We start from the raw sequence: 15,452 nt of genomic DNA on the forward strand, positions 1-15,452 counted from the left end.
AAATTTGTCTTTTAAATGAATATATTTGCATCTTTTAGCACGACAGTATTATTGGATATATTTGAATAGTGGCCATTTTCTTTGAGACCTTTGACTTATAAAACCCACATAAAGTGTCATTGTGAACACATCGTCCCGTCTCAGTAAAAAAGATCGTGTGTATATAGTATAATTTGTTAACCAACACATTTTATGTGTAATTATTTTAAATCTTTTTTTTTCAGTGCACAAAGCAAAGGTCTCTCTCTCTCTCTCTCTCTCTCTCTCTCTCTCTCTCTCTCTCTCTCTCTCTCTCTCTACTTCGTGTCAGTAGCGGCGCGTCACATTTAAGCGAATGCCTCTGGCAAGAGAGATCGCTGCCTTCTGATATCGATTTTGCTACTAAATTAACTATTAAGTCTTTTAACTGTATAAGGACTGTGAAGTAAAACTGTGAGAGATGACGGTTTTATGATCGCGTAGAGAACAAAAGTCGCGGCATTGTGGCTTTGTTCCTGCTCATTCCCAGCCCTAGGTGACTGTGAGTTTGAATCCGATCGAAAATCTACTCAATTCTCAGGAATGGAGAAAAAGATTCAGAGGTTCTCGATACAAGGTGGATACAAATGCATTTGTGCAAAAAAAGAAAAAAAAAAAGATTTTGGAATTTCACCGAAAATGTTGATTCACCATACATTGTAGGCTATGAGGAAAATACAAATGATGCATACATGTAGGTTATCATCTCCCAAATTGTTATTCAAAGGTTGTTTGACCTGAAGCTTCCAGTTGTTATTGGAGGCACTATGCACTGTTCTAAATAGTTTCTATGCACTATTCTAAATAGTTGTATTCTTTCAAAGTCCTCAAAAATAAAAATGTACATAGGGCATGTAGCAACATGAACGTTTGACACTGACCAATACCAAGTGTATTGTCAATGGGAGAATGATATCAAATAAGTTATCTCCCAAATTGTTATTGAAACTTTTAGTCATTAGGCCTAAAGAGAACAGCTTTGCACAACAGAGGGGTTGGGTAAGTAGAAATCATGACAACCTAAATCTTTTGCCTCAATGTGGCTGCGTAGATCATAAATAAATTGTTTAATATACCCTAAAACTTGCGCCAAAAGAGCGCGCCGAAAATGGAAATGACAGGAAATGGAAGAGCTAGCGTCAATTTTTTTTTTTCAGATCGCTCCGGCGAGTTGTTAATTTTTTCAAGTCCCCTTGAAATCTCCCGCCCCCCTCCAGAGGTATTTGTGAATGCAGCCTAACGGTCATCTTTTCTGCGGTGAGGGGAGAACCACCGGGAAAAAATACGACAGCGTATACAGACCGACCCATAGGCCTATTGGTACTAATCGAGTGCTCTTCGGAAATGTGTGCGTCAGATTATCCTGGGAGGGCGCTACACGAGTACCTGAGTTGTGCGATTTTTCAAGGGAGGGCGCGCACACATTTCGTGATGAGACCACAGAGGCAAACATCATCTCCATTATGAGACCCAGATAAAACATCGTCGACACCGTATTCCTGACGTCACATTTCCGTACGGACGTATGACCTGGCTTGTGCAGCTAGCTGTCAACTCGAGTTGAACTTCAGGGTCGGCTGTCTGGGCTCTGGTCAAGGTCATCTTTACTACAATGTATGTGAGTGAGGGATATGGTGTTGTTTCATTTTTGCTGAAAACGAAGGAATGCCGTACGTTGCTTGTCGGGGATAGGTGGTACATAAACTACACTGTCAATTTTCATTTGACTACTCTTAATTCCTAGACCATGAACGCCGCGCCAGTTATCATATCGATGTGCTCATTTATTGAATCGCAATGTGCATTTACAACATCATCATTTGATCAAGTCACTGTGTGCATTTGTCCAATGATAGTGTGTGTGTGTATTCAGCAAATCATGCTGGACATGCATAGACTATAATATAGTCTATAGACTATCGTCATGTGCATCTATCAAAATATGGCGCGCATCTATTCTATCATCATGTGCATCTGACTCATTGATGTATCATTTCATCACGGTGTTTACAACTCTGTGAGTATTCATTACGTGTACATCAACCACAGGCTAAATTAGACAATATTTGTGTTGAGTCGATCTCTTTCGCCGTAGACTGAACATTGGTATAATGGTGTCACTTATAGATTTTTGCATAGATTGTGAACTAAATAAGGGTTTCTAGAGCGTTGTTTACATAAGTGGATTACAATATGTAAAATATGATTTTATTAATCATAATCATAATATATCAATAATCATAATATTAACAACAATGATGTTTCCAGAAGGTATTTACACAAAATAGACGACATTGTTTGGAAAAAAGCAAGATTTTATTATTCTGTAACATTCAAATTAATAATTTATCAATACTCATGATTAATATTTGATCATAACTGGAAAAATCAGCACACATAATGTCTAATTAACCTGTGGTAATGTGAGGTGCTTTACTCACAGTTACGAGTGTTTCGATACATAGCGGCCGCTGCGTGGTATGCATAGAAAAGTACTTTTCTATGCATACCACACGGCGGCCGCTATGTATCCAACCACACGTACCTGTGCTTTTACTTCAACATGCAGAGCTTTTCATCAACATCATGGGCTTTTTTAACTGATTGCAGCTCCCAGAAATTATCCCATAAATCCATGTGGTATATAGTTTCTGCATGTACGGTTTCTCATTGTGTGTTGAACGAAGTATTCTCTTGTAGAAGCATCTACCGAAATGGAATAAAGGGAAAGCAACTCCAAACATCGCTCATTTCTTGGTATCACTCCCATGATGCAAGAAACGCAAACAATCAAGATATGAATGATGAGTGGGTTATTACTTACCCTTTACTGCACCTGCTCAGTTGATGATCAGCTTTACTACAAAAGTGACTGCACTGTAGTATACATATTATGAGGCTTGTTCATAATGATAAAAGTCAATGCCCATCATGATGGGATGAATGCACATATTTATGTCATGAAAGCACATCAGAACATTATAGATTCTATAGATGCACACGTGATAAATGCACACACAACATGACAAATGCACATAATGTGATATAGTAAATGCACACCACAACAAGATAAGTGCATAATGGTATAGTAAATGCACACCACGGCGTGGTAAATGCACTTAATGGTATAGTAAATGCACACCACAACATGACAAATGCACATAATGATATAGTAAATGCACACCACAACATGACAAATGCACATAATAGTATAATAGTAAATGCACACATAAGTGCATATAATGGTATAGTTAATGCACACCACAACATGACAAATGCACATAATGATATTGTAATATGCACACCGCAATGTGATAAATGCACATGCTGATATATTCAATGCCCATATTGATGTGGTAAATACACATCATTTGAGTTAAATAAACACCTTGGTACAGTGAATACACGTATTGACGTGGTAAATGCACATGGTGAAGTGATGAATTCACATATGGTGTGGAAAATGGACAACATTTGACAGCACTGCTGGAACGCCGTGTTCCATAGCGTCTGTTTGATACATGTGTCTTGGTTGCTTTTCATCGCTTTACATGCATCTCAGACGGTGTTCATAACTTTATTAGAATTTACTGAAGGTGAGTGTGCCGCATATTGTGAGTACAATGTTTAATTTGGATTATCGATTATTTACCTCGGGCCTTCGTGGGCTGGGTAGTCCCCTTGATTGATCAATGAAATGCTCTATCAATCGATTGTGTAACTCCTTGCTGTGCCCTCTACCGCAACTGTATTTGAATTGCGATGGAGGGCCACGGCCAGTATCATTGTCAAAGATGCATCTTGAATATCATAGTTTATAATACTCTGAAAACATTATAAAGTAAGTGTATGACAACACACATTAACCAGTAAAAAGGCACATCTGAAGCTCTGTTTCTGGAAACAGGAGACTGTGAGTTACTCGGTGCAATGTAAATCTGCACTCAGATTTACTGTATCTATTTATGGAGAATGCATGTGCCTCAGGGACAAATATTTGTATTCTCAAACTTTAATGATATTATTTTGGCCTACCCCTTGTAGGGGCTCATCTTGGAGCCAGATGGTGGAAACCTTACCTGGAAAATATAATGACATGTCCCTCTTATCTCTAGGTTTACAGATAACCAGGACGACACCAGCAAACATTCACGAGTTTGTATAATAACAGGTGCAAATTCTGGCATAGGTCTTGAAGCTGCCAAGCAGATATCTGACAAGGGTTATGAAGTTATCCTGGCTTGTCGAAGTGAGTCACGTGGAAAAAAAGCGGAGAATGATATAAAAGATTTAAACCCAAGTGCCAACGTAAAGTTCATGAAGGTGTGTTTGTCTTTACTGTTTCAGGCTTGTAATTTGGTATTCTGTGCTTGTGTTTAATTTTAATGACGTCTATTTTGTAAAAATAAATATTTTCAACTTTTCCACAAAACCACTAATTTGATCACTTAGATGTTTGGCATTGTATGTTCCTTGAGTTGTTAGGCAAAAGTAATTGATGTGTGCGCATGCATGCATGTTTGGCTATGTTGTATGTACATGTATGGTATAAATGGTAAGCAGTTAGGCAAAAAATGGTGAACAGTTAAGCAAACAAACACTTGTTGTATGTATGAAAAAGTATATGTACAGTGTGCATACCAAAAGCAAACTAACTTTTATTATTGCATTTAACCACACTGTGTTTTAACTAATGGTCAACATTTGATTTTCAGTGTGACAGACAAAAAGATACATAGGGGAGAATGGAAGGGCAGGTCAGGTTTAACCGTTTTCCTGCCAGACGGTATCAGTTCCCCATCAGCCAAGTCAGTAAAAAGCTGTATTGAGCCAAAACATGACATATTTTCACCCACTTGACTTGGTATGGGTTAGTCCAAAGAAATTAAGTTTACAGTGTTTATGTTTTCAACAGCCTTCAAATGTACAGTATTATGTTAAAATACACCATATAGAATATGTTGTGTTTCATTCATTTTAACCATCTTGACCTGATGGTGAAATATGGATTTGCAGTTAAGGGTTAATGCTGTGCCAATGATACAGTACAGTTTGTTTTGTGTACCTATTTTCATTATGTGCATAATAATTCTAGGTAGGGCTAGTGGTATGGTTCCTATTAGCCACGGACCATTGTGGGATAATATTTGTTATCAAATTAGGAGTGATCTTTGACTTTTTTCACAAATAACAGCATGGTTCATATTTGTCTGAACCATGTGACTTTTGTATGGTTATGTACAGTGTAGCATGATATTGTCTTAGATTTTGACTTGGGAAGTCCAAAAGACAGAAAAGGCTACTGTGCCCCTTAATTGCGCCATGTTGAACTTCAATGTGACGATCTGAGCTGAACCCTTTTACACAAAACATTATTTGTTTGCAAATTTAGAGGTGACCTTTGATCTTTTTTCACATACTGTATAACAATTTTTGTTACCTACCACACACAGCTTGACCTGGGGTCATTGGATTCCATTCGCCATTTTGTGGATGATTTCCATGCCACTGGGAAACCACTGCATGTGCTGTGTAACAATGCTGGATTAGAAACTAGTGGCTACCAGCAAACAGAGGACGGTTTTGAAATGACCCTAGGGGTCAATCACCTTGGTAAGTGCATACTTTAACATATGCAAGACAGACTAGTCCAAGAGGATAATTTGTGTGACCCTTGGTTTGCTGCCTTTTTTTCTTTGTCAGTACAATATATCTTTCAGTATTTGCCTTTTTCTCATTGTTGGTGCCGATGGCACGAGAACATGAAATAGAAGTCAAATTTTTAGCTGGCTCATACTATTAATAATAACATATCCAGAATGTAAGCTCATGCAAGGATAGATTTCATCAACATGTTGTATGTTTCCATGACAACTGGCAGCCTTTCTCCCTGAGTCACCCCTCACCAGATCTGTACTTTGCTGTTTCTGATTTGATTCAGATCTATGAGAGCTATCACTGTGAGCAGCCTTCATATACAGCTTGTTTTTGTGGCTGTCTATAACAGTCTGCAGACTTAGGGCTTAACCCTTTGAACCCGGCTCGGACATAAATGTCCGATGACGTCATAGAGTACCAGGGGGTCAGGGTGTAAGGGGTTAATGGAGCAGCAGACAATCAGTTCACTCTCAGCAGTTCAGCAGTTTATATTACAGTTTTTGTCAGGAGTTCTACAATTCAATGATGGTACAGCAATAATGTATCATCAGCTAACCTTGATCTTCATAACTTTGATTTGTTGGTCATGAAATGAATTATTATAATGATTTACACTCTTAACACTATCTTTATCACAGTAACACTTCTCTCTCTCTCTCCCTGCCCCCCTTCCCCCCACTTAAAAAGTCAATTGTGGCTAGAAGGGAAAGATTGGTATTCTGATGATTTGATAATTCTTGTTTACAATGAAATGTTCACATAATATATAAAAATGATATCAGAAAGCAAAGACTATTTCAAACAGAGAATGCACCTGTTGACTCAGAAAGCCCGTTTAAAAATTCTCAGTCAAGCATAGAGTCAACATTACTGTTTGTAAGAGCTATTGCTCAAACAGGATAATAGTTATAGAAAAACTCTAACTTCAGTGCATATCTTCACTCGTGTGGAACAGTAATTTGTCATAGTGGTACGCAAATTTGAATTATCATAATGCATTGACCAACAGAAGTGTGTGATATTTCAAAATTTCAGGTCACTTTCTGTTAACCCATTTGTTGCTGGAAGACTTGAAGAAGACAGCAGAGAGAGGGGAGGATGTCAGAATTGTAGTAACAGCATCAGAGGTGCACAACCCTAAATCACCAGGCGGTGACAGAGGTAAGTCTGTCAGAATTGTGTCTTCGTTTATCAAATTATATGAAATGATAGGCTCCATAAATTAAGCTGTTGAAAATAGTAGAACGGACCACAGTCTTGACCTTTTTGTGTGCAGCATGCAGTTGATTTAAGTTGTTTTTAAATTCATTTCACACTAAAGCTCCATTTAATACAGTGATGTTGTAACTGTTGAAGTATGTTGCGGTGTATAATGTTTATATGTATACATACTGTTTTGACAAGCTTAATATTTTCATGTTCCCAACATGTTTTTGGGGAGTAGAACAACAAAATGCTCTTGACAATTAAAGCATTAAAAACAAAAATAGTGAAAAAAATCATCAAATGTTACATCCACTACTGGTGGGGGCCTTTAAACTTGATGCAAAAAACATTAAATGTTAGACTTACCGCCACACATTTTTCACTTTCTGCCATGAATATGTACTTAATAATGAGCACATGTTATTCAAACATTAGATGTAAGACTTACCGCCACACATCTTTCACATTCTGCCATGAATATGTACTTAATAATTAGCACATGTTATTCAAACATTAGATGTTAGACTTACCGCCACACATCTTTAATTCACATTCTGCCATGAATATGTACTTAATAATTAACACATGTAATTCAAGACTGATGATAAGAGCTGAGTGGGTGACAATTTGGTCAATGGACCCATATTTTACTCCAAATTTAGGAATGACCCATTGCCTCATCTTTCACTTATCCCAGCATTTATAAATCTTCTGTATGTTGGTATGAGATAACACCCTGAGACATTTCATTTCAGTATACTCAAAACTAATTATATACATATCTATTTCCAGGCAGATTGGATTCATAAGACAGCTTGCTGTGAAAGAACAATTCGTTACTATGAAATTTAGGATGATCTTTGCCTAACTTTTCTTATCACAGCATCTAAAACAGACATGTAGACTGACCGGTTATAGTGTGCACTGAGATGCAGACAGTGTCACTTTATCAAAGTGTCTATGAAAAACACCCAGTAGCATACTGTGAAAATCAATTTTTCACAGCTGTAAGATCAGTTATTTTCATTTCAAGTTGTAGCATGTCATCGATAGGAAATTGCATGTAGGGAGTGGATGAGTTCTTTAAGTTAATTATTTTTTCCACTTTTGTCATGTTCTGAAGCACTGCCTAAGGTGCATTCACACATAGGATGTCATTCACCCTTGCTCAGACCTACAAGCAGCTGGATAATAACAGTTACTGTAATGAAAGAGAGCTTCCATTATTTGAATCAAATTGGAGATGCATTTCTTAGCTGTATTTCCTCAATACCAATCTGTTCATGTATTACCTTTGTAAATGTGAGAAGTTCACAGTGTTTGTCAGGTACAAGATACAGCTCTGTGTCTGTGCTGATAAGCTGTGATCGAGTGGTAGTGTTTGACAAACTTTTATGGTTTGACCCACTTGTATTGCTTCTCACCACCGCCATGCATCCTTCTACCATATGGAAAAACAGTTGAGCACATGTTTAAGATGTGTCCTTGTCATAAAAAGGCAGATGCAAATGAACTCATGCACATAGATACAAATGGATTCACCATCAGTTTTAGGGTAACCTTTTATGTTTGGCAAGTTTGTGTGCAAACCAGAAAAGGATTTTGCTCGGTTTCCGTTTCCTTTCAGAAATTCATAAAGTGGGGCTGCCTTTTTGTGTTCTTTGAAATTGTGTTCACCTTGCCTGCTTTTCTATGGCTGGATCAATATCACTGGCAGTGTTAGAAGTCATAGAAGTGTCCAAATATAGAACATGGCTTCTCAAGCAATGCCAATGGATCCACTAAGGGCTACATGCTGATATGATTAGAAGCATGCTCATAATGCCCCTAAAATTACGGCATTTTATTTGCTTTAGGTAGGCTGAGGGGCATATCTGCAGTGACATTTTAAACGCATGCACATCTAATTCTTTGTATACATGTAAATGCTAATCAACCAGCAGTACATGTAGTGTCATTGAACGTTAATATGTGTTTTCATCCAAATAGGTGTGCCTGCTCACATTGACTTGGACAACGTCATGGTAACTGATCCAGATTCCTACGACTCTTGGCTTACATACAAGAACTCCAAACTTGCCAATGTCCTATTTACATATGAGTTGGCAAGACGTCTTAAAGACAGTGGAATCACAGCCAACTGTCTCTGTCCAGGTAAGAGTTGTGGTCAAGATACTGTATGAATTCTGTTCAGATCTACCTGATACTCCTTGAACAAAAGTCCACATTGGGCACAGACATATTAAGGTAGAATGTGCATAAGGGATAGACACTTGAGCTCTAAAATTTTTACAACAATGTTCAGATCCACCACTTGTTAGGGCTCATTATGAAGTTCTTAGAGTTAATAAAGTGATCAATGTCTTGGTTTTGTGAAACTCAAAATAAAATTTTTCCCCCATAGAGTTGTAAACAAAGGAATTGCAACCATTTTGAATTTCAAATAGGTAAATCATACTATGTTAATTGTGTGTCTTATACCAAGATTTGCACAGAGGCTCAAGATATTTATTCTTGATTTAGTGAGAGAATGGTTGAAAGTTGAGGAAAGTTTGAGCAAAGGTTTAAGTCTATCAGTTTTGAAGTGCGAACATTCTTAACAGTAAAAGTTACCAGATATAATTTGTGAAACATTCCATATGTATGTAATCTGTGTAATCTTATGTCTGTAAAGTCAAAAGAAGCAAAGAATTCAAATGACTTTCTGTTACGGTAAGAAGGGACTGCAGGTGATGAAAACATTTTCCTGATGCCATATAGGTCTTTTGCAATTAAGTTCTGGAAAATTGATAAGCTAGCAAAAAATTTTTAATGGCATGAAGCGATTTAGCGTGATATTATGAAAATGATATGTAAATTGAAAAATTATACTTGATATTATATATGTCCTATTATATTTGGAAAATGTTTTAACCTCAAAAAAACCCATGGAAAATGGCTGAAAAAATGCTTGAAAGGCCTCTAGTGTGTTGACCCTGTATGTATGTATCAGTGTTTTCTCTGCATGTTCATTGAAAGGGGCACTTTCTGCCCCATTAATCAAAATAAGGGGGCAGACTTGACATTTTAGGGGCAGTCACTTTTGATGTGAATTTTGCCTTCTTATGAAGCGCTTCCTTGATATCATTACGGTCGTCACCCAGTTCAGTTGCGTCGTCCATGTCGTATGCAGCACATATACATAAACATCGACATGATGACGTTTGTCAGCTTTTGATGTGCTCGGCTGCTGTCTATCTTCTGTCTAATTGTCACCTACAAGTTTCCCTGACTCAGGATTTGACATACATGTTCCCTCGGATACGATTCGGTCCGAATTTAGGGGGCTTAAATCCATGAAAATACGACCGATCCCCATGCGCCGATCAAACGATAGTGTTGCATTGCTATACACGTGCCTACACAATGCTAACGCTCGAATTTTCCCATCTCCCATCATTGATTCACACAGTTCGCTATACTATTTGCTTTGGTCACCCTCATATATCAATATATGTGGACGTCTTTGCTTGCTGTGTTCTGTGCGCGATTTTCGCGCAGTCAGTGACTTTTACAGGGCAGACAATGACTCGAAATGCGCAATTTGCGCAATCGCGCAGTCGAGAGAAAACCCTGATGTATTTAATTTTCCAAATATATGCTGTGATCTGAGCCTTCCACTCGTAAATATTGGTTGTATGGGATATAGGGTTTGCATGTCAAATCTTCATAGATTTTTCTGTAACAGATGGTTTCCATCTCTCCTTGGTTTAATTCCACAGGATTCATTCCGGAAACAGGTTTACTCCGCGACATCTCAATGATGAGGCGGTTTGCATTATATTTAGTGCTGCCACTACTGAAATGGAAAGGTGTTGTGAGGACTGTAAAGGATGGGGGCGAGACTGTTGCCATGGTAGCCACGGATGAAAAGTTGAAAGGTGAGCTTGTATAGTGATCTTGTGGATGCTGCGCTGGAGAAGAAAACAAAAGCAGAAACAAACAGACAGACAGAATTATAGACAAGGGAGATAGGAACAGGTGATTAAAATAGGACAGATGTAGACACATACATTGACAAATGCAGTCAGGGACATGGGAAGAGATGTAGAGATCAGAGATAAAAAGCAGCAGGTTCAAAGGATAGCTGGCAAGAAAATGCATGAGAAAGGTAAAAGGATAGAAGAATTAAGCTGGATTAGACGATGAAACATTGGCTAAGATGAACAGATTGAAATAACCAAAATCTAAAGATCATGAATGCACAGTCAGTAATGTTACCCACAATTCTCCTTCATTTGTACTCAGTGACAGTGCTCATTCAACTGAAGTAAATAACCTCTATACACAGAACAACTTCGGACATATTTCCAAATTCTGACAGCATTGTTTTAATGATCATGTCTTTCTGATTTCCACTTTGAATAATGAGAAGATCAAGCACTTTTCTATGGAGGAAATAGCAATTTTGTAATTTTGTCAATAGATAATTTTGACAACCACACACAATACTGTATTTTCAAGGAATACTGATAAGTTACACCTGTGTTGGCAAAAGAAAGGATATTGATTTCTTTATAATGTTCTATGAAAAAGGAAATATACATGTTAAACAGGAGGTATGATGAAACCATTTCGGAGGCTTACAACTTGCCTTGGAAAGTGTGTAAGGTGTAGCACCTACAAACTTTGGCTTTTAATTCAATTTACTTCTTGAATTTGTAACATAATTGATAATTTATGAGTTCAATTTTAACAAATAATCTTGAAAATAAGTTTTAAGTTTTTAATTGTCAAAAATGATTGAAATTGAATGACCCTTCAGCAACCAATGTCTGAATTCAAGCAGCATTGAGGGTGACTTCACTTACTGTGAAATGGTGAGTTAATGAATGAGAGAGAGAGAGAGAGAGAGAGAGAGAGAGAGAGAGAGAGAGAGAGATATCAACTGACAAAGCCAGAGGAATAGAAAGTCCCTATGGCTTTCATTGTCAAGAAGATTATCAGTGTACTGCAGGTGTAATGTAGCTGGTTTGAATAAACCTTTAACCCATTACCTGCCATACAGTATCACTTCCCATCTGCCAAGTCAGTAAAATGTGCCATTGAGCAAGAACTATTATGCATTTCACTCACTTAGATTTGTCTGTTACAGCAGCTTTCGTTGGTAAAAATTATATTTACAGTATCTATGTTTTAAGGGGCCTACAGAACTTCAAGTTATTGTTAAAATGAATGCCATGGAAAATGTTGTACTTCACTAGTTTTAACAAACTTGACCAAATATTGAAATAGTAACTTGCAGTATAAGGGTTGCAGCAAACATGAATCACGTGCCAGAATCACGCCAGCTAGGAAGTAATTTGTTGATCACAATTTCACCAAACCTATGTTTTCCATTCCAGGTGTGAGCGGAAAGTATTACGTAAATACTGAAGAGAAGGAAAGTTCAAAGGAATCCTATGACAAAGAGATTGCAATAGGATTTTGGAAAATCAGTGAAAATTTTGTTAAACTTGATGAAAAGTACAAAATTCCTGCTGTGATGTAGATCCAGTGACATTATGGTCAATGGAATGTGATGAAAACATTGTGATTACAAGCATTCATGTTGTCACGGTAACATCACAGAAGGCTTTCTCTCAAAAGTTCTCTAAGAATAATTTCAGCTTTTTAAAGGTGGAGCTGCATGTTGCCAACACAGTCTTTTTCAAAACAATATTTCTCATCAAAGATAACAAGGAAACCCATTAATACTGTATATTTTCAAAAAGCAGAGACTCTAAGTTTAGTATGGCAGCAGTAGTTTACTCAAGGATGAAGTGGATGTTTATTTGGGGTATAAAACCTAAATTTTGGTATTAAAGATAAAAATTAATTTAAGTAAAAAACTTGACGCTATTTTCTAAACTGAATATTTCACTTGAAAGAAGAGTATATGTAGAAAAAAACTACTTTTATTTTGCATTATCTATCCTCATTCTAAAATGGCAAGGGATGAAAGGCTGACATTCAAAAAAGTGCTTACAATCATACTTAGCAAAATTAAAATGCCTCTTATTCAAAATGTAGTAACTGTACTGTCAAATAAAATAGTCGTTTTGTTATATAGCATTTAAAGAACATTACGTGAAAATTTCAGAAAATTGACCCAGCCAAAGTGGAATTAAATTCTTTGGAAATTCTGAAATTGGGAGGAAAAATAACCCAGTAAATCATGTGATTTGCATACATTTGCATAGATTAACACTTCTTTATCATGCAACTTATGACTTCTTGACAAGCTTAAAGGTGAGCCCACCCAATATTTAATCTTGGGGTAACAAATTAATGAAAATTGAATGAATATTTGCAAAAAAAGGGATTTTTGAGCAAAATACGGTGTGTTAGGTGCAGCGTACCTAACACACATGACTCAAGAAGTAAAAATTTGCTACATTCAAAATTTTACACATCTTAATATTTATATTTTTTTCGCTGAATCTCCTGTAAAATATTGTGATTATAAGATAACAGATTGGTGAGCTGAGTTTACTTATAAAAATATAATCATCATAATTTCTGAGTTATAAAAATATAATCATCATAATTTTAATATCATGGTTTAACTATTGTGTACAAAGTTGGTATCTAGAAATAAATTGCATGTTGATATGTGACGTTAAATAGAGAACCTAAACTTGCAGTACTGTCTTATTATGTTATGTTATGAACATTTTAAAATTAATTTTTTAAATAAGTAATCACATGATATTTTCTATAAGTATCCACAAAAAATTCAGAAGGAAGTTAAGAAATAGTTTTATTGCAAGAATTGAAAAGTACTCTTTTTGAAATGATAGTTTAATTAATAGCTAAAGGTATAGAAACCCTTCATTTCACAGGGTGTTCATTTGGTAGCATTAGTGTGCCATTATAATTTGATAATGTAATATGATTTACTGGAAGAAAGACGAGAAAATCATAAATCAGTGAATTGTATTGGTATCCTATGTTACCTTGTACTCCTATTTGTACTGCATTAGTGGCACTGTTGTTGTTTTATCAAGAGTATGTTATAGTTATGGCAAACTTTTCATTTACATTGGAACTCTAACTCTGTCCTTATCATGTGGCAAATTTGGTCCTAACTATTTCCGTTGTGATTGCAAGAATGTTTTGAGCATTCCAACTGACATCTTGATGATGAACTATGAAAAAGTTACACATATGACTTAACTTATGCTAGGGCAAGACTGCGAAGAATTTTTTTCAGAAATTCTAATTTATATTACAGAGAAGGTACTGAAAGTTATTATAAATAAATATAGTAATACTTGTGTCCCTGTTTCGTTGACCTGTGCTTACCCTGTGACATTCTGATTGTCTGTGAGAATTTATCAACACAAGTTACCATTAACACAGTCAACAAAGTGCTACCGGTGCTGTTGATTACCTGACAAGGTGGATCCGAAACTACATCGATCTAAAACTATCATGTGACATTGATAAAAGGTCAACTCGACTTAAAATCAACTTAGTTTACAAAAAAACAACCCAGCCTGACACCTACCTAACTTGGCAAATGCATTAAAATCAAACTCCTTTGTGTCAGTATGTGCATCTGTATATTCCATGGAAATTTCAACTAGCTCTTGTAGATTTGACATTCATTCAAAACCAGGCAATTGATCTTAAACCTTTTTACACATGGCAATAAATCATGTAGCAGTGAACATTTTTGAAAGTTAACCAAACGTAGAATCTGACTAAGCAGAATTACATGAGATTGTAGTCAGAAGCAAGGTACAAACGCCAGCTTATCTCATGTGTTTCACTTTCAACCAACTTTTAACTATATGTTGAAAAAATGATTAAAATATTTACTCTTCCGTACACAATAGGGTTTAGTTCTAATGTCCCAAACTTCTGTAGACAGTACTGTTCTAATGTTTATAGCTTCTCCAAGCAACAAGTGATAGGTTTTACATCATTATTTTTCAATGTGAGCTCTAAATTTTTCCTGGTTCAGGCTTTTTGTTTTTGACATAGTTTAGTCTGACCATATAAACTGTGTCATCAAAAAGGTGGGATAGTATACGGAGAGAATGTTAATTTCTATTTCCTCCTGCTGCTTTGAAAATGTTATATAGTTCAGAGCTGGTGCAAGTATAATGGTAAACTTAAAACTTGTGATAGGCATGAAATGTGCAAGCCAGTATAATTCATGAAGTGAAGACAAAAGAGTCACAAACTTATCAGTAGTTTCTTGAACAAACTTGCCGACCAAGAGTGTTTCTTGAGGCTTTGACCCCCACTATGCCCATCTATAACCAAGCTGCAGGATCAGTTTATGTCAACTTGCAGTGCCACTACATTAACTTAGTGCTACCTGTGTCTTTGGAAGTAGATAATGTCCTTTATATACTACATTGTCACAGTGTCTGTCTGTCCATAGACAGGTTTTGTTCCAATCATAACTTAACAACCATTGATTAGGATGTCATGCATGCAATTTGGTCAGTAGCATCATCACAGAGAGATGTAGATCTGATTAGAATTTATGAATTGAATGAATTTATGCAATAGGCTATATTTCAAGGTATACATCA

General features: G+C 36.5%; 1 protein-coding gene across 2 annotated transcripts; it reads left to right on the forward strand.

The window, feature by feature from the left end:
• Positions 1-1,415: 1,415 nt before the first annotated feature.
• On the forward strand, positions 1,416-13,809 carry LOC139116002 (uncharacterized). 2 transcript variants are annotated; one of them, XM_070678491.1, is made up of 7 exons: positions 1,416-1,632; positions 4,134-4,341; positions 5,472-5,631; positions 6,712-6,837; positions 8,872-9,036; positions 10,644-10,802; positions 12,267-13,809. In XM_070678491.1, coding segments are annotated over exons 1-7 (966 nt in total). In that variant the 5' UTR covers positions 1,416-1,630; the 3' UTR covers positions 12,413-13,809. The 2 variants fall into 2 exon arrangements, with proteins under 2 accessions (XP_070534592.1, XP_070534593.1); XM_070678492.1 differs by having other exon boundaries at positions 1,516-1,636; positions 12,267-12,548.
• The last annotated feature ends 1,643 nt before the right edge of the window (positions 13,810-15,452 follow it).

This window comes from Ptychodera flava, chromosome 17, assembly GCF_041260155.1.
Source record: "Ptychodera flava strain L36383 chromosome 17, AS_Pfla_20210202, whole genome shotgun sequence".
NCBI lineage: Eukaryota > Metazoa > Hemichordata > Enteropneusta > Ptychoderidae > Ptychodera > Ptychodera flava.